General features: G+C 40.5%; 1 protein-coding gene across 1 annotated transcript; it reads left to right on the top strand.

Moving 5' to 3' along the window:
• The first annotated feature begins 590 nt into the window (after positions 1 to 590).
• Positions 591 to 19320, top strand: LOC145400109 (uncharacterized). Its single transcript, XM_080272619.1, has 9 exons — positions 591 to 790; positions 3818 to 3908; positions 4286 to 4444; positions 6723 to 6894; positions 8400 to 8538; positions 9595 to 9745; positions 12181 to 12330; positions 13736 to 13831; positions 16453 to 19320. The coding sequence occupies exons 1-9, from the start codon at positions 591 to 593 to the stop codon at positions 19318 to 19320; spliced, it is 4026 nt and encodes a 1341-aa protein (XP_080128745.1).
• Positions 19321 to 19541: the final 221 nt, after the last annotated feature.

Raw genomic sequence — 19541 nt, 5'->3', positions numbered from 1 at the left:
CAAAACTTTCTCTGAACAATTGAAATAATACCCCTTTAAGACAAGTTGTGACAGTAATAACACTTAGTAAATCTGCTAATTCTCTACCGGTGGCAGTTCATTCTGAGTTAATTTTCTGTGTATATTCTGCCTTAATCACCGAGTTCGTCAAGAGCGCTTCTGCAAAAACTCCATCAACGCATGTTAATATTAGCCTACTCATTTCTGCATCTGTCATGCCACTTCGTCACTCTCATTTACATATATCACCACTTCACCTCTCCACCTCATTCTTCCTCTTCCTCTTATTTTCCGCCCTCATTTTCACTTGTATATATTTTTTTACCTTTCACAATGTACATTCCCTGTGTCCAAACGTCAAAGTTACTTTCTTTTTTCCTGTGTATGAAGCTTATTTGCTGATGGCCGGAATGTTGTGGTTTGATAATGAGAGGAAGTAAATGTGTGGACTGTCTGTTGTATTACTGTATATTGATTGCTTCATTTCCCTGCCTATTTTACTTAGCTTGTACAGAATGATGTTGATGATCGATGTACAGTATTTCTTGTTCTGTTGACCAAGAAAATCATAGCAGCTGTGATTTGCAGTGATGGCGGTGGCAGTGGCGGTGGTGGTGGCTGTGTTGGTGGCAGCGGTGGGACAAGGGGTGGCAGCAGTAGGATCTGGGTCATGCCTCAGTGTGAGTGAAGAGCTGAACCTGCCCTGTGTCTGCACCACCGTCGAGGCCAACATCTCCATCAACTGCGACAATGTTGCCTTCCCAGGGGAATTTCCACTTCTGCCCTTCAAGTAAGAGCCTTTCCATATTACATTTACTTTTTGTTTTTCCGAAGTTGACTATGATTATTCTGAGTTATTTGTCCTTAGTAATTTACTGGTTTTTACAGTATTATATTCTTATAATAACATTTTTTATCATTTGGGCATTGTTTATTTGATGGATTTTTTTCTATCTATCTATCTATCTATTGCCAGACGCCTCAATCCCGTTTGGGGTGGCCACAAACAAATCGCCTCCAAGTCGCCCTGTCCCCCGCCATTTCACTGCCCTGTTCCCAACTCACACCCCCCTCTATCATATACCTCTCCACCCCATCCCTCCATCTCATCCTCGGCCTCCCCCTCCCTCTTCCCCACTCCAACTCACTCACATACACTCTCTTCGTCAGTCTTTCACCCTCCATCCTCTCCACATGGCCAAACCACCTCAGTGTGTTCCTCATAACGCTTCCTATCACATCCACATCCACACCACAATGCTCCTTTATATCCTCATTCGTCAGCCTGTCTCTCCACGTGACTCCACAGGCTCCTCTTGAATAACTCATTTCCACTGCTCTCACTCTTGACTTGTGTCCTTCCAACAATGTCCAAGCTTCACTTCCGTACGTTAGAGTTGGTATCACAATACTGTCATGTAGTAACTTTTTCACTTCCATGCTCACTTCCCTGTTTCTTATCACTGCTTTCAAAGAACCAGCAACCTTTCTTCCCTGCTGTACCCTTTCAAGCACTTCACCCTCCAAATCTCCATCCTTACTCATCACACTACCCAAGTACTTAAACGTACTCACATTTTCCAATTCCTCACCATCCAACCTCGCTGTACATTCACTAACTTCACCTCTCTCAAAGACCATCAGTTTACTCTTCCCTACATTCACCTTTAGGTTCCGTTTCTTACACACTCTCTCAAACTCATCCACCAAGCCTTGCAGCTCCCTTTCGTCTTCACTCAACAATACAGTATCATCTGCAAACAACAGTACAGGGAGTTTCCAAACACTATCCTCTCTCACCAGGGCCACTCCAATATCCACTACCCTACCTTGTACCTCTTTTATTACCCCATCCATGTACAGATTGAACAACCATGGAGACATGACACATCCCTGTTTCAAACCAACTTTCAAAGAGAAAAATTCACTTAGTTCACCATCCACACGCACTGCAGCCTTCGCACCATCGTACATACTCTTCACAGCATTCAACAACTTCCCATCTACTCCATATATTCTTAACACTTTCCACAATCCTTGTCTATCCACCCTGTCATATGCTTTCTCCAAATCCATGAAAGCCGCATACAACTTCTTTCCCTTCTCTAGAAACTTTTCCACTAAAGATCTAAGAATGAATATCTGATCTACACATCCTCTTCCCTTCCTAAAGCCTCCCTGTTCTTCTCCAACTAATTTCTCTGTTCTTTCTCTAACTCTGTCTATAAGTATCCTACCATACACTTTTCCTATTATACTAAGAAGACAAATGCCCCTATGATTACCACACACTTCTTTTTCCTCTTTTCCTTTGTACAAGGGAATAATTATACCTGACTTCCAATTCTCCGGGACTCTACCTTCCTCCCAGGCCAATCTGCACATCTTCCACATCCATTCTACTACTATCTCTCCCCCATGCTTCATCATTTCACCACAAACTCCATCAATTCCTGGGGCTTTCCACGATTAAGAGTAAAGTGATGGTCTTTGAGAGAGGTGAAGTCAGTGAATGTACAGTGAGGTTGGATGGTGAGGAGTTGGAAAATGTGAGTACGTTTAAGTACTTGGGTAGTGTGATGAGTAAGGATGGAGGTTTGGAGGGTGAAGTGCTTGAAAGGGTACAGCAGGGAAGAAAGGTTGCTGGTTCTTTGAAAGCAGTGATAAGAAACAGGGAAGTGAGCATGGAAGTGAAAAAGTTACTACATGACAGTATTGTGATACCAACTCGAACTTACGGAAGTGAAGCTTGGACGTTGTTGGAAGGACACAAGTCAAGAGTGAGAGCCGTGGAAATGAGTTATTTAAGAGGAGCCTGTGGAGTCACATGGAGAGACAGGCTGACGAATGAGGATATAAAGGAGCGTTGTGGTGTTGATGTGGATGTGATAGGAAGCGTTATGAGGAACACACTGAGGTGGTTTGGCCATGTGGAGAGGATGGAGGGTGAAAGACTGACGAAGAGAGTGTATGTGAGTGAGGTGGAGGGGGAGAGAGGGAGGGGGAGGCTGAGGATGAGATGGAGAGATGGGGTGGAGAGGTATATGAGAGAGGGGGGTGTGAGTTGGGAGCAGGGGAGTGAAATGGCGGGGGACAGGGCGACTTGGAGGCGATTTGTTTGTGGCCACCCCAAATGGGATTGAGGCGTCTGGCAATAGATAGATAGATAGATAGAACTTTCTTCATTGCTTCCACAACTTCTATCCTACTGATTTCTTCCTGTCTTCTCACCTCCCTTCTTCTCCCAGCCATTCCCCAGCCACTTATACTCGCATTACTTCCATCCTCTACATTCAACAATTCCTTAAAGTGTTCTCTCCATCTGCTCACTTTTTCTCCCTTCTCCACTAGTAATCTACCATTTTTATCTTTCACTCCCCTGCTAACTTCACTTCCACCCTGTCTTACTCTTTTCACTTCTCTCCAGAACATTTTCTTACAGTCCCTCCACTTTACACTCAAATTCCTTCCAAATTCCTCATCCACTCATCCTTATCAGTTAATTTTCATAAAATATACTCGCACAGACTAGCTTTCTTGATGCATTGCACTTATTCATTAGCTATGCTCTTTGATATTTGTGGTTACTGTTTCTTTTGCTTTCTTAATACCTTATATGGTACATATTGTACAACACTGTCTACAATTTTTATGTAATCTAGGAACTTTGTTTGGTTTTCTATAATTATGGTTATTATTGATTGTGATTTTTGCAAACTTACACACTTATTAGCTGACTGTACCTTTTTCTGTTTTTATAGTTAATTTATTTTGTATAGTTTATTATTTTTGCTCATAATTCATTGCTTTGTGACAGGATGAACATTGTGGAGTTCAGTCAAAGAAATGCCGGGATACAAGCACTTCACGGCCAGCTCTTCACTGCGTCAGATCTACCACTTACCAAGGTCCAGAGAGCTATGTATTGATTTAATGAAGGATTTTATTCAATGCCATAAATGCACTCAACACATATTACATCGAGAACAGTTTTGGGTTGACCCGCACTCTCAAAACCATTGTATCATCATAGATAACATAAGTAAATGTTTAGTGTGGGTGTAATCCTTTATACTCGTTCTTATACCTGTGATCCAGCACCTCAAATTATGATCACATTCTCTCTTTGTCATTTATTATATATGTTTTTTAATTTCTTTTTTTCTTAGAGAAATATCAGTAATGACCTAAGAGCACACACACACACACACACACACACACACACACACACACACACACACACACACACACACACCTCTTGTCTCAATCTATATCACATTTTCAGGTGGACTTCTCCCGTAATAACATCCGACGGCTGAACAAGGATGTGCTGGAAGGCCTGGAGTCTCGTCTGTTGGAATTAAGGCTGGAACACAACTTACTGGGAAACAATTATAACCCAGTCTTTGCATCCAGTGAGATTGCTAAGCTGACAGCCCTCCAGGTGAGAGAGAGAGAGAGAGAGAGAGAGAGAGATGGAAGAAAGGGTGACATGAAGAGGTAATGGAAAATGTCAAAAGAGAGTGAGGAGAAGGAAGAAAGGACAAGAACGGTAAAAGTATGTTAGGAAAAAAGGAAAAATATTATATATTACAGGAAAGATGAGAAGCACCAAAGAGAGAAAATAAAGATGAAGGGATGGGAAGGAATGAAAGCAAGCAAGCAGAGGAAAAGAAAGAGGAGAACAGAGCAGATTTATGGATGCAAGGAAACAGTAATTTAAAAAAGGTAGTAGATGGGAAACTACCACTGCCCTGGAAAGTACTACCATGGTAGTGATGGACTAAAGCCTGATAGCTGACCTTGCAAAACACTCCCAGATGGGGAACTCAACCACATTTACCAAGTACTGTAGTCAAAGTCTGGGCTGAGACTGTAGTTCATTCTTTATCTCCCATACATAGCTCATCATCTTTGGGGCTGTGCCTCTGCCACATTACCTGCACCTTGCCTTGCGGAGAGACTCTGTTTCCAACCCTGACGAGGCATTGCCTGCCACAGGAATGTGGCTGCTTGCTTGTGGTTAGTGAATCTGCTTGGCTAGACAGACTGGGGTAGAGCAACAGCAACATCAACATCAACATGAACAACAACAGTAACAAAAATGACATGAGTTTTCAAGAAATTTGTGCCAGATGAAGTTGGCTCCTTGCTCATGGTCGATAGGTCTGCTCAGATAGGCAGACTAGGGTAGAACAGTAACAACAACAACAACAGCAACAGTAATTACAATAAGTTATTGAGAAGTCTTTTCTGGTTTCTTTTTTCCTTTTCCTGGATCATACCCACACCATGTATAGAGTAAGGATGCCTGATATAATCACAGTAGTTATGCCATAGACAGACAAAGATGGTTTTGTACAGAATAGCTGATAAGATAGACAGAAACAGAATAGTATCATCATCATCATTATCATCATCATCATCATTCAGCTTCTAACATTCACATGGATTGGTGAGATTTATAGCACAGTGCTCTGATCTCACTGTAGTTATGAACGAGATGTTGAATATAGCTCTTTGTTCCTGGTGGGGTTATGAATAAAAAAGAACTAGAGCATAGTGCTTGGATCGTATCATTGGCTGGAGTTACCAAATCTTACGCCAATACAAGCAGGATTCAGACACTCTTCTTTTACCCATTAATCACCTTTTATGACATGCAGCTAATGGAATACATAGGTAATATCAGCCATATGGATGGAAGTAAGATTTTTGGTATGAAACTCAGATCTCTAATGATACAAGGTGAAGTTTATCTCCAAAATTACAAGTAGTTATCATAAGCTGACTTTTTTTTTTTTTTTTTTTTAATTAGATGCTTCATACAGAAATTACTGTAGTCATCAGTGACAAGCAAGAAACTCGGCCACAAGGACACAACATTCAGGCTGAGATTTTCACACTGCTCGAGGTCTTACTACACATCTGAAATGTACTTTCTCAACAGTTTCCAGCAGCTACTGAAAAGTGTTTGGCTGGTTTAGGTAATTGGTTAAATTTACTTTGAGGAACATTAATAATACCTTGGCCAGTCCAATTGTGACAGCTCCAGAGCAGTTACTTCCAACCTTCTCCTATAATTTATATTGCCTCATTTTCCACATATACCCTGACCTGTAACCGCACATGGCCAGTATTCCATAACTGCTGGTCAAGATGCTGAAAGTTGGTGTAACTGGTGCTTGGCTCCAGTATTCCAAAACAGGAATGGCATTGTTGGATTACATACTAGTAAGGAATATATGGTTTGATAGTGTTGTGATTGTAGTTATGATAATATCCCTGGGGCATGGAAGAGGAAATTTGACCATATTGTTTCTGAATATTAAAAAAAAGAAAAAAAAATTAATAAATGAAGTAGTATTCCCACCGTTGTATTGATGGCAGGATGTTATAGCCCCACTACCCAGCACTTGCATTACAAGCAAAGCTATCCCATGCATTCCCTAAATTAGGAAGGGAGCGATGATACATGGAGCTTCCTTAATTTTGAAGTTCAAGTCTCAAGAGGAATGATGGGCTTTTGCTCCAGATTTCCATATCATATTGTGAATATGCAGAAGTAGTGTATGTTACAGCGATGAAGATGATGACAGTTTTCCTCCCCTCAATAACCAATTATCCCAGGTCGCAAACACTACTTTAGAGAAATTATGGTATGATTCATTATTTGAAGCAGAAAGGAGTTAAGATATGTGAGTAGTTTAATGTGCCAACAGACGCTGAACCTTGCATACAACCACATACGGGAGCTGGACACAGGCCTGCTGACCAACCTGAAGGAACTACAGGTGCTTCATTTGGAAGGAAACAGCTTCCCAAGGGTGCCCTCTGCTCCCCTGAAGGGTCTCACTGCTCTCAAAGTCCTCACACTGCAGGAGAATGATATTGGTGTGTATATGAAGAGATAAATAAGTATGATGCATGGTGTTTAACAATTACAATGCACTAGTTAGAGTGATGTCTTTACTTTGCATGCATTGGTTCTAATCTCCTAGGGGTGACTGGGTGTTTTCAGTCACGTATTGCCCTAAAGGGAGTAGGATGGTCATCTGTCTGAAAATGGAGTGGACAGCTGCTAGAATTATGAATTAATGGAAGGATGACCCATTTAACTTTGTACTTTGTTGATAGTTCTTCTAATTAATGCTTTCCTAATCCTGCTTTTGGATGTTAACTATTCCATATGTGAATAAAATGCAAAATTGGAATGATGATGGTATATGAGAGAAGGCAGAGTGTACTGACGGGATGTTTTGATACAGTAGTAAATAGAGATTGGAAGCTTCCATCATTGTAGTGTTACTGTCATCTGCTGAAGTATTATAATGGTTGTTATGGTAACTCTTATAATTTGTGCTGGATTGCTGACTGATCCCACTATTACTGTACCAGATAGCTATGTTCTTTTAATCATCTTAAATGTATATATTAGTTATAAAGATATCCATGTGCTTTAAACCAGCCTCATAGATCACATCCGTTGCTAGGAGATCCAAGGTGCTGGAGATGGATGCCTTTATGTGGTGGCAACAGTATGTATACCAGGGCAGTGGAGCTTCTCTGCAGTTACATAAATGCACCTTAACTTCCTCTCTATCCCCCAAAACAAGGATGATGGACTGCACAAACTTCAGTCTGCAGTCAGCTGGGTTTATGTTCAGCAGCACCTGGGGCCACAGCCGCTAGGACACCCATATGCTTTAAAGTACAAATCATTAATAATAGAGTAATAGGGCATCTGTGTGCTTGAAATCTGCCAGAAAATTTTGTGGATTTACTAGGACATCCCCCACTGGGGAGAGAGGGAAAAGATACTTCCCTAGTATCCCTGCCTGTTATTAGAGGCGACTAAAAGGGGCCTTTTTGTCTCCTATCTTTCTTTCATACTGTCCTCTTCGTCCCTTCTGTCATACCTCTCATCTTGATATTTCCATGTTTCTTTCAGCCTTTGTTTTCCCTCTACTCTGTCAGGTGAGATAATTGGTTTCCTGACATGAATGATTTAAGGACTTCCCATTGACATGACCTTTTCTCCCTTACACCGTTTTCATGCCAAGATCACTTCAGCACCAGCCTTAATGCCATATAGCCATTTTATGGCTTGGTGCTAGTTCTTTATTATTTGTTTGCTAGGACATCCTTATACTTTAAACCGCTCATACAATTCAAAAGAGATGCATGCTTACACTGGTTCAGCATATGACACTTGCTGAAGTTGCCCCATCTCTAAGTACTGCTTGTATCCCTAAGAGGTATGCAGTGTGGTGTTTTGGAGTGAATAAAGAAAAATGCATTGAAGCAGAATGGACAGTGGACAGAATGTGGGAAGACAATATAACAAGAAGGAGCAATTGATATGAATGATGATAAGCTAAGCCTCCACCCTTCTGCAGATGTGCTGAAGACAAGTGCATTCGCTGAGGTTCCAGATCTGGTATTCCTCAACGTCTCACATAACCGGATTATCAACATTGAGGCTTCTGCATTGGTAGAACTCACCAGCCTCATCACCCTTGATCTTTCTTACAACAGGTATAGTATATTGACTTAGCCTCATTATTATGATGGTGCTCTTTATAGGGAGCCAGAACATAATTCTAGCCATAGTAGAGATGTTACCAAGTTCTGTTTTGTCAGTGCCCACTGTCTCATCAGTCTCAAGAATTCTTGGCAGTTGGTTCATGTGTATAGACAAACATCAAGGTGTCAGATATCCACAAAGACACATAAGCACTCTTTTAAACTGTAAATTACTGAAGTCTTAGTGAATGAACATTAAATGGTAACAGGACTGTTCAAAGGTTATTTCCTCAAAATTACACTGCACATTTTGCAAAATTTAGTCAGCACATATGTATTTTAGAATTTTTCAATCATTCTTCTGTACATATGAGTACTGTACATTGTCCGGTGCAGTGGCACAGTGCTGAATCAACAACTGAATTATTTCTTATTTTCTTAGATTACTTTTGACTGTTTTTTGTCTAGATCTCAGATAATCCTCCTGGCTAGCTTACCTGCTGTTTAAATACCCGAACAGCTTTGAGAAAACAATTCTTTGTGGTTCAAGACATTTCTCCACCATGATGTATACAGTAGAATATTGCAATGTTGTCTAAAGTAATCTTGAAACTTCTTGTAAAGGCACATGATTACCAAACAATGTAGTTCATTTCCAGTACATTTCACTACAATAAATCCATTCTAAATCATACAATTTCTAACATAAAAAGCTTTTCATATAAATATATAGTATAATGTACTGTATATAACTCACAAATTTGCCAAAGGAATAAATTATTGCACACAACATAAAAACAATATAATGTCAGTTAACTAAACAGTGCCTAAAACAGTAAAACATCACTGTTTTGGTCCTTGCTTTTATCAGACACCTTAAACTTGCTGAGTTTTCTTTTCATGTAACAGCTGCAGTCCATCATAACTGAAAGAAATTCAAAATACCCTATGCATAATCATATTGCTTTATGTTACTGTATTGCTTTGATATTGGTCAGATTGTCCATAGTAAAGTTATACAGTATTACAAGCCACTGAAGATCATGTGACCATGTTGGTATTGGTCAGGCTGAAGAGTGTGCGAGGTGAAGCATTCACTGGGCTGGAGAACCTTGAGGAACTGGACCTTTCATCCAACTTCCTGACAGAAGTCCCAGCTGATGCCCTGAAGGCCCTGTCCAAGCTGAGTACTCTGGTGCTCCATGATAATCTTATTCAGGTAAGAGTTTCTGCCCTTTTGCAATCATCATCATTAACATAAACCTAACACTGAAGAAATCTTGCCCCAGTATGAGTAGAAAACAGCAGAGGAGAGAAAATAAAGCATCTCTTGCTTCTGGAACGTTGGAAAGCTGTAATTAATTTCGCTAATACTGTACTCGTACTGATCTGTCATGAATGTATAAATCAGTATTTCTTATGTTATCTTGTCTGAGAAGTTAAAAGAAGGGTGGCTTTGATTGCTATAGTAATATTTAAAAAAGAAAAATAGTCCTGAAAGGTATGATAAGGGAAAGAGTGATTACTGATGAGATTCAGTTTGGGTTTATGGCAGGCAAGAGTGCCATTGATGAAATACTGATTGTCCAGCAGCTTAAGGAGAAATGAATTCTATGAGAAGGAAGTGAAAGTAGTAATTTCTTTCTCCTATTTGGAGAAGGCTTTTGACAGACTGCCCAGAGAAGTGGTGAGGTGTGCAGTGAGAAAGCTTGTGATTAGGGAGTGGTTGGTTAGAGTGGTTTTTGTAATGTATGGTTGACACACACCCAGGTGAGAGTGAGTGGAGATGTGAGTAATGAGTATGCTATGAACACTAGTGTGCATCAGGGGTCAGTTTTAAGCTTGAAGGTCTGTTATGATGTGTCTTAAGTGCTGGACTCCCATGGGAGATGTTGCATGCTAATGATTTGGCACTGACTGCTGAAAATGAGAGGGTAGTAAGAGAAAACTTTAGGAAGTTGAGAGATGGAATAGGGTACAAGGATTTAAGAGTTAATATAAATAAAACAAATGTGGTACTGTCAAAGCAGAGGAGGTGTGGCAATTCAGTTTGCCACAAGGGTGAGGGAAATAACTCAATCTTGTGAAGTGTTTGAGATAAGTGACTGCAGAAGAGATGTAGTGGTATTAGATGTAGACTGCAAAATAATGCTGATTATGTATGTATGGTGTGTTGGGGAATGCATGCAAAGGCAGAGAGGTGAGAAATGATTTACCCTGCTAGAGAGTCTCCTTAGTGTGTGGAGGAGTTTTGTTATACAGGGGACATGATATGTGTTGGAGGTAGGGCTTGAGCTATCTTTGTGGCATGCATAGGGAGTGGTAGGAAGAAGTTCAGGGAGCTATTGTCCCTCCTGATATTGAGAATTAAGGCTCTCCCTCTATGGTAAAGGGTCCTTGTATGCACCATGTGTTAGGAGTATAATGCTGTATGGTAATGAGACTTGTACAGTAAAGGAGGAAGATATTTGTAGGCTCAAACATTCAAAGATGATAATGATTAGATGAATTTGTAGCGTGTCTATCAGTGATAGGCCTGGGGGGTTAGGATTGCAACTGAAGAGCTGAGAGGAAGAATGGTACAGTACTTGAGTATTTAGTGTGATGAAAAGGGATAGATTTAGGTGGTTTTGGCATGTGGAGAGGATAGATGATAGCAACTTGGTAAGGATGGTAAGAGATGTGAATGTTGAGGGTAGGATTGCAAGAGGCAGACTGAGAAAGACCTGGGATAAGGCCATACAGTGTGACCTCATGGATAAAGGAGTGAAATTAGAGGCTGCTAGAGACCAAGCAGTATGGAGAGCCACCATTAGGTGACCAGGACCAATGTGTGCAAGCATATTGGAGCCTTTATAATTGAACAAATGAATGAATGAACAAAGACAGATAATTCAGCCACAAGTACACAGAGTCCAAGCTGAGATGCACTCTAATATGAATCTTATTACACATATGAGATTTTACAACATTTGTTGGAAAATGGAGGCTGTTCTCATTGTAAGTTTAGTATGTTCTAAAGTATCATACCTTGTTACATATACTGTGATTGGTACTGTAAACTGGGAGACCTATCAGCTTTATAGGTAAAAGCTGAACCTTACTGTATCGGTCAAATTTTTGTAATTAATTGTGGCCTTATTAAAAAAGAAAATCACATTAAGGACTTACTGTAGCTGGTTTTAACCTTGGTGATACTTCCAGCCCATTGATAATCTCAACTGTATCTTGGCTAACCTTAATATGAGGGTCCTTTAAGTTGAGGCACAGGGATGGCTGCAGAAGCAGGTCCGGGAAATCCATATCCCCCTTTCTCTCTTTTTTTTTGGGGGGTGGGGGGGAAGGGGGCAACTTTTTCCTATAATATGTATGCAGAAATATGGAATGAAAACAGCTGTACATGTTGGAAAATTCCTTTTCATGTGAATTTAACCTGAACATTAGGCATTTGCATAGGCTTATATGATTTTCTTAATACAGTACCACAGTATACATTTTAAAAAGCATTAGGTCATTACAGTGGTGGGATTAAAAAGGAAAAAGTTTTTGACACCCTTTTCGACAAGTGCTGGATTTTCCCTGAATGCACAGCATCATTTTGAGTGATAGATTGACTGAATAATAAATAATACTAATTATGATGATGACTGACAGACACTGGGTGGTGTTGTGGCACTGGGCCCTCTAGTGAGCTTGCAACAGCTGGACCTGACCCGCAACAACATTGGAGAGCTTCCCACTGGCACCTTCAGACAGCTGTCAGGCCTCAGGAGTCTTAAACTGTCTGTCAACTCTATGAGACAGGTAAGTGATCTATCTGTCTATCTCTGAATACACATTAAGTCTTTCAATTAATTCTCTCATTCATCTTTGACCCACTCAGCCAAATAAATCTTTCAGAGTTAGCTGCTTTAGAATACCAGTACTAGTTTTGTCATAACCTTGAAGAGATTAATGGTACTAGTATTAACACTCTCAGGCTTCTGTATTCATGAGCATAGTAAGACCATTTGGCATTAGCTAGAATGTACCATAATGCTAAGAAGATGCAACCATGAGAGGGTCAAGCACTTTTTCCCTTTCATGTCTCTCTGCCTTGAAAATATTATGTTAACAGTCATTTTGAGACACATAAGTATTCTGTTTATCTAGGTATCCGTCTCTTTATTTGTGTCAGTTTTGTTAACCTTTCTTTCTCCATTTCCCTGCTTTTCAACAACATTCAGGCCTTAGAAGACTTAAACTGGGTATCAACTCTTTGAGACTGGTAGCTAAAGAATCTGCCTGTCTAGCTCTCTGTTCATGTGTCTCCTTCCTTTTCTCCTTCAAGAATTCCTCTCTCCTTATTAGTGCTTACATCTTTCAACTATTCACATCTTCTTGTACCAGTAGATCTGTATGTTCATTTTTCTGACTGTCTTTCTGCCTACCTATCTGTCTGTCAGTCATCACTTGCAACTCTTAAGCCTCAGATATTCAAATGGTCATCAACTCTTTACGACAGGTAAGCGATCTGTACATCACGTGCTCTATTTGTCTTTCTATCTGTACATCCATCTTTCTGTTTATCATTCTTTTACCCTGGGCAAGTCTCATCTGTATACTACTTGACTCATCTGTATGCAACAGTATTTGACTGTTTGACTGCTTGATATGTAAGTAATCTGTCCAGTTGTTTATCTATCTTTCTATCTCTTTATCTCTATTATCTATCAGTGCATCTATCTGTCTATCTGTTAGTGTCCTTCTCTCTCCCTTTCTCTCTCTGTTCAACACTCTTCACTTACTGATAGGTAATGGAGATTGTTTCTAATCCTCCTATTGTGGGCAGTTTCCCTTAAATTAAGTACAGTTGTAAGAATACAGATCATGCAAAAGTAGTAATTGTACACTTGGAATTAATGCTTAGGTTCCTAAACTTTCTCTCAGTCAAATAAAAGTAATCTAGCATCAGTTAGGATAAAGTACTAGTGTTGTTCTAACCATTAAGGAGTTAATAGTGACAGTGATAATTTTCTCAGGCTCGTGTGACTCACTCTCAGCTGAATAAAATAATCTGGCATTAGATGCAATGAAATAATAGCAGTGTCCTGCCATGGGGGTATTATTGGGGAAAGTAGTAACACACTCAGGACTCTTGTTACTCTCAGCTGAAGTACAGTACTGGAATTGTCCCATTCATGAGACAGTTAGCAATTGATCTTTACAGGTTGATGAGGACTCCCTGGATGGACTTTCATCACTGGAATCACTGCACTTGGATGATGATAACATTCTGTCCATCCCTTGGACTGCTTTGGCTAAGGTATTGTAGTCCTTATCTGTTACTATCAATTCATTTTAGTTCATTTCAGTGATCTACAGACTTTTTCCTTCAGTGACATCATCATCATCATCATCATCATCATCATCACCCAACCCCTTTTTCCAGCCTAAAGGTGGGGTAAGCTAGTTCTCAGAGAACAAGAAAAAGGCAAAACATGATAGAGGAAGAACCCAGTGAAATGAGCCACACACTCTTTCACTCCTCATTCAAGCCACATGAACCTTGACTCCACCTCACAAACATAACCATCCATTCACATGTGCTTCATATTACCTATCATATAGAGTCAGTTTAATGGTTACCAAGTTAAGAAAAAGGGTTGCCAAACCCCTGCCATGCACTTCTTCTTGCAAAATTCATTCAGTCAGTTTTATTCTTTGTCAGTTCATTCACTTCCTTAACTTCCATACCTTGCTTTCTCACATACTCATTTACCATTTCTGCCCACCTTCCTGTGGCCCCACTGTTTCCTCAATCCATACTTATTTACATGTGTCTTTCTCACCACGCTGTGTGTACCAGTCCCTCCTTGTGATACCATCCAAACACTCTCTCTTTAATGATGTCGTCTACAGATTCTCTCATTTTTCTAATTTTTCAAGAATCACATTTTTTCTTATAATCTAATCTGCACTCCACATTTTAACCCTATCTCCTTACTCTTACTAGTGATTTTTCACTGCAAGGCCAAACCAAAACCTCACAGCTGTATATTAATGCAATGGGGTAATACTCCTTGATGTAGTCCTCTTACAACCATCACCCTCAGGCATCTGTTTCATATTAGTGACTTCATAGCATTGTATGCTTCCACTCTACTTCCAAGGTTCTTTGCAAATTTACATCACTTCCTTACCATTTCACTCAGTTATTTAAACTCCATCACCAGCACTAATCTCTTTCCATTCACCAGCACATTACATTGAGAATCACCCTCCCTCCAAGCATCCATCACTTTATCTTTCTCCAGTTATCTTCAAAGCACTGTTCTCACATTCGTCAATCAAACTCGGTACTAGTCTGCATAACCCTTGTTCACAACAGTATTAGCAAGCTACCCGGTACATTGTATTACATGTATACAACAGGTATAACATACTTTATTTTCACACATGCAGTATTTTAGAAGGTACTTTCATGTCTCATGATATCATCATCATCATCATCATCACCATCATTGTCATCATCATTACCATCATCATCTTCATTGTTTTAAATCATTACATTTATGTTGTGCATTTGTCATCTTTATCATCTGTCATCACAGTTTTCATTAATGTGCTTGTTACCATCATTTGTCAAATGTTGTTTCTATTCTCATCACTTTTGCACTTGTTTTTTTATCATCATCGTCATCATCATCATCATGTTTCACCAACATATTGTATCATCATCATCATCATGTTTCACCAACATACTGTATCATCATCACCATGTTTCACCAACATACTGTATCATCATCCTCATCATGTTTCACCAACATACTTTATCATCAAATCATCATCATCATCATCATCATGTTTAACCACCATACTGTATCATCATCTGGGGTTATGGCTGTCACTACCATCATCTTCATTATCATCTTCTTCAACCTCATCTATACTATTACACTTCATTTAATTGTAAACAACTGATAACTCACCATAAATATTTGGATTGAATAGTCCAGCCCAGTGCATCTGTACTTCTAATGAGTTGATAAAGAAATGGATGGTTGATTGATAGATTATATTATTGCTATACAGTACCTTATGATTATTACATTATTATTATTATTCCTTCATTCTTTCCCCTTCCATCTGCTCTGCATGACTTTACAGTGACTGAATAGTCAAATGGTTTCCTGTAGACCAAGAACCCATTTACAGTGTACTACACAGGGTGGTAACCATGTAACCAAATATGGCACCTGATGATTTAGTGATTAATTAAAGTGCTCCAGTCTGATTGAGCCTGTGCGGGTTTATATCCAAGGGATGGTTGGGGTTTATTGCTCACGTAATGCTGCTCAGGGATGAATGAGGCTGGTCACTCTCATTTTTAATGTCAGGACCAACTTGCCTAGCCCTGGGTTTCTATGTTTCTCATGGGGCAATATAGAATTGGATGGTGGATGGATTATTATTATTATTATTATTATTATTATTATTATTACTATTCCATCCATCCATCCATCACCTAATCCTGTTTTGCTCCATGAGGAACATTAGAGCCCGGGGCTAAGCAAGTTGGTCCTGACATTTAATATGAGAGTGACCAGCCTCACTCATCCATGAGTGGCATTATGTGAACAATAACCCCAACCATCCCTTGGATATAAACCTGCATCGGTTTAATCCAATTGGAGCACTTTAATTACACCCTAAACCACCAGGCACCATAATTTGGTTATATGGTTACCACTCAGCATAGTAAATAGTTTCCTGGTATACAGGAAACCATTTAGTTTGTAGAGTCACCCATGGGCAAAGGAAGAGGAAAGAATGAAGAACAAAAAATACGGAAGAGGAAGGAAGGAAGTAAGGAAAGGGCAGACACCCAAAGCAGCAGTACTACATCGAGTGAGTGGATGGTAAAATTATTATTATTATTATCAGGTGCCAACACTGACCTCATTGAGCCTGGACTACAATCGTGTGGGTGTAATTTCATCTACCAGCCTGCAGACGGTGACAGGACTGCAACACCTCTCCATTGCTCATAACATTATCAGGGAGCTGCCAGCTGGGACGTTCTCTAATTTCACAGTCTTAGAAAGCCTTAATTTGTATGGAAACCAACTTCAGAATCTTATTCCAGAAAGTTTAAATGGTTTGCGTGAAAGTCTGAAGGAGCTGAACCTAGGCCTCAATCGACTGAGTGAACTACCACAGTTTGACTTCCCCAATCTCAACTCATTGGTCCTCTCAAAGAACAATATAACTAGCTTACCCTCGGATGCCTTCGTGCTATTGCCAGAACTGACTATACTGGACTTGAGTGAGAACCATCTCTCACTGCTGCCAGTGACCCTTCTCCACCCTATCAGTAAGCTCTCCACCCTTGACCTCAGCAGGAATCAGATTGCAGAGATCCGACCTGGCCAGTTTAATCAGTCCTTCATTAATGTCATAAATCTGCAGAACAATGAGATAAAGGAGGTTCCCAGTGAGGCTTTCACAGATTTGCTTTTCCTGCATACACTGGATTTGAGTCACAATGCCATCAGAAGTATCAGTGATGCAGCATTCCTCAATATTCCCCTTATTCACTTTTTAAGACTGGATCACAACATGCTGCCATCATTCAAAAAGGAATACTTTAAGATGACTATTCCTGCCCCATCTACAGAGTTGAGGATTTTGGATTTGAGTTACAATGACATTACCTTCCTACAGCCCCTGGCCTTCCAGTTGCATATTAGACTCAACTGGCTAAGTCTAGCACACAACCGACTCTCTTTCTTCCCAGCAGAAATTGTAAGAGACTTGACAGAATTAGAGCACCTTGATGTGCAGAGCAACCAGATCAAAGCTTTAGAGAATAATGATTTTGCCAATGCTCCGCACCTTCGAGAATTGATTTTGAAAAACAACTTAATTGAGTCTGTGGCAGAATCAGCCTTCCAAAACTCAACACAGCTTCAAGATCTTGACTTAAGCAACAACAGAATATCTGATCTTCCTGAAAATGTTTTTCTGGGCATTGCTCGACTTCATTTGGACCTGAGCCACAACAAACTATCATCTCTACCAGAGCAGATATTCCAACGAATCAAAATACAAAAACTTCACTCTGTAAACCTGGCTCACAACATGTTTGACCATTTTCCAGTCAAAACTCTACGGCAGCAATACTTCTTCCTAAGCAGTATCAACATGGCACATAATATGATCACTTCAGTTCCCAGTAATGCAGATATTTTGGTGAACATCAAAACACTGGACTTGTCATATAACCCCCTCACCCCAGAGGCAGTTTATGTACTTCTGAATGAGCCAAAGACATTGCGACACTTGAATCTTGCTGGTACTAATGTTACAGAAGTGCCAGTCATTGAAGCTCGTTTCCTACTCTCTTTGAATTTATCTGACAACAGTATTGTTGAAGTAAAAGAATCTTCATTTGACCTTACTCAGAACTTGCAAAGTCTTGATATATCTCATAATAAAATACCGAATCTCAGTTATGGCCTAGCCATGGCTTGGCCCAAGATTCCTGACCTACGACTGCTGGACATCTCACACAACCCACTTGCATACATTGTGCGTGGAGACTTCAACTATCTGAGTAATCTTGAAGTCCTGCGTGCATCTAACCTTCCACGAGTCAACCGTATTGAACGCTTGGCCCTCAGTCCACTCAGATCCCTTCAACAGCTTCACTTGCATACATTGCCACGAATTGCAGTGCTAGATGTGCGTGGTATACTGGAGGGTCACCCTGGCCTGGAAGTTGTTGACATTGAACTGACAGACAGAGAAGTTCATGACCAACTTCATCCAGCCTTTTACCCTCGTCTTCGTAGCCTGACAGTTCGTGGTCGCTCAGTAGAAGCTCTTTCTGGGGGTGCTTTTGCTGGCATTAACAGTCCTCAACTAACAATTGGTCTTGTTAACACCAATATCAGCAACCTTCTTTCCAACTTCTTCTTTCCAGTACCAATGTCCTCAAAGATTCTCCTTGATATTTCTGATTCCAACATTGCCTCTCTCAGCCCTCAATTTCTGAGCACGTTAGATTCTCGACAGCGCCACCTCTCATTGACAGGGCTGGGCTCCAACCCATTGTTTTGTGACTGTAACATTCGGACTTTGCGACGGTGGTTGGTTGCTCGTGGCTCTAAAGATAGCCTATATAATGTGACCTGCAGTGCCCCGGCCAGTCTCAAAGGCACCATCTTAACATCTTTGAGTGAGACAGAACTAACGTGTGAGGGTCGACCAACCACTACTACCACTGACCCTCCTCTCTTCACCACAACAAAACGGCGTCCCACCACCACTGACAACATTATAACTTATGATGACATGACAAGACAGCCTAGTGATGAGGAGAATGAAATTGATGGATCAAGTTCTCCATCTCGGAGTGCTGGCCTCACCAACATGGATACTGTCATAATTGGGATTGTTGGAGGTGTGGTGGCATTTGTGGCTCTGCTGATCATCATCATCTGTCTCATTCGACTGCGCTCAGACTCTCAATACCGTGGAGGTCCTCTAGCTGGAAACCTGGCCCTGAGGAATCATGGAAACTGTACCTGCTTGAAGCCTCCTCCCCCTCCAGGAAGCTGGGGAGGTTACGCTGGTCCCTACCCTCCTCCACCATCATCGCGAGCTGGGACATTGAAGATGATGCCTCCGCCAGCCACTCCCATTCCTCCAGCCTATGGCACTGTTGGAGCTAATAGTGGCAGGAATTTCTACCCCAATCCTCAGTATTACATGGGATATCCCTCAGAAAGTGAACATGAGTTGCGGTAGAGTCAAGATGATGAATTACTGCCATATATGCTTAAATATTGTGTAAAAATAAGTACAGTATATGTTTTTGATGGGAAATAGTGCAAAGGCAGGTAAGATTGCCACTGGACATTTTAAATTAAGTACCAGAATACAAGAGGTGATACTTTGGTTGGATTTTGAAACGAGACGCCCTTAGAGTGATAAATACCCTTATAAAAAAATTATGAGAGACATTTTTC

Source organism: Coenobita brevimanus, chromosome 51, assembly GCF_032717465.1.
Source record: "Coenobita brevimanus isolate Jiangsu-jjx chromosome 51, ASM3271746v2, whole genome shotgun sequence".
Taxonomy (NCBI): domain Eukaryota; kingdom Metazoa; phylum Arthropoda; class Malacostraca; order Decapoda; family Coenobitidae; genus Coenobita; species Coenobita brevimanus.
This window is presented reverse-complemented; position numbering and strand designations above follow the sequence as displayed.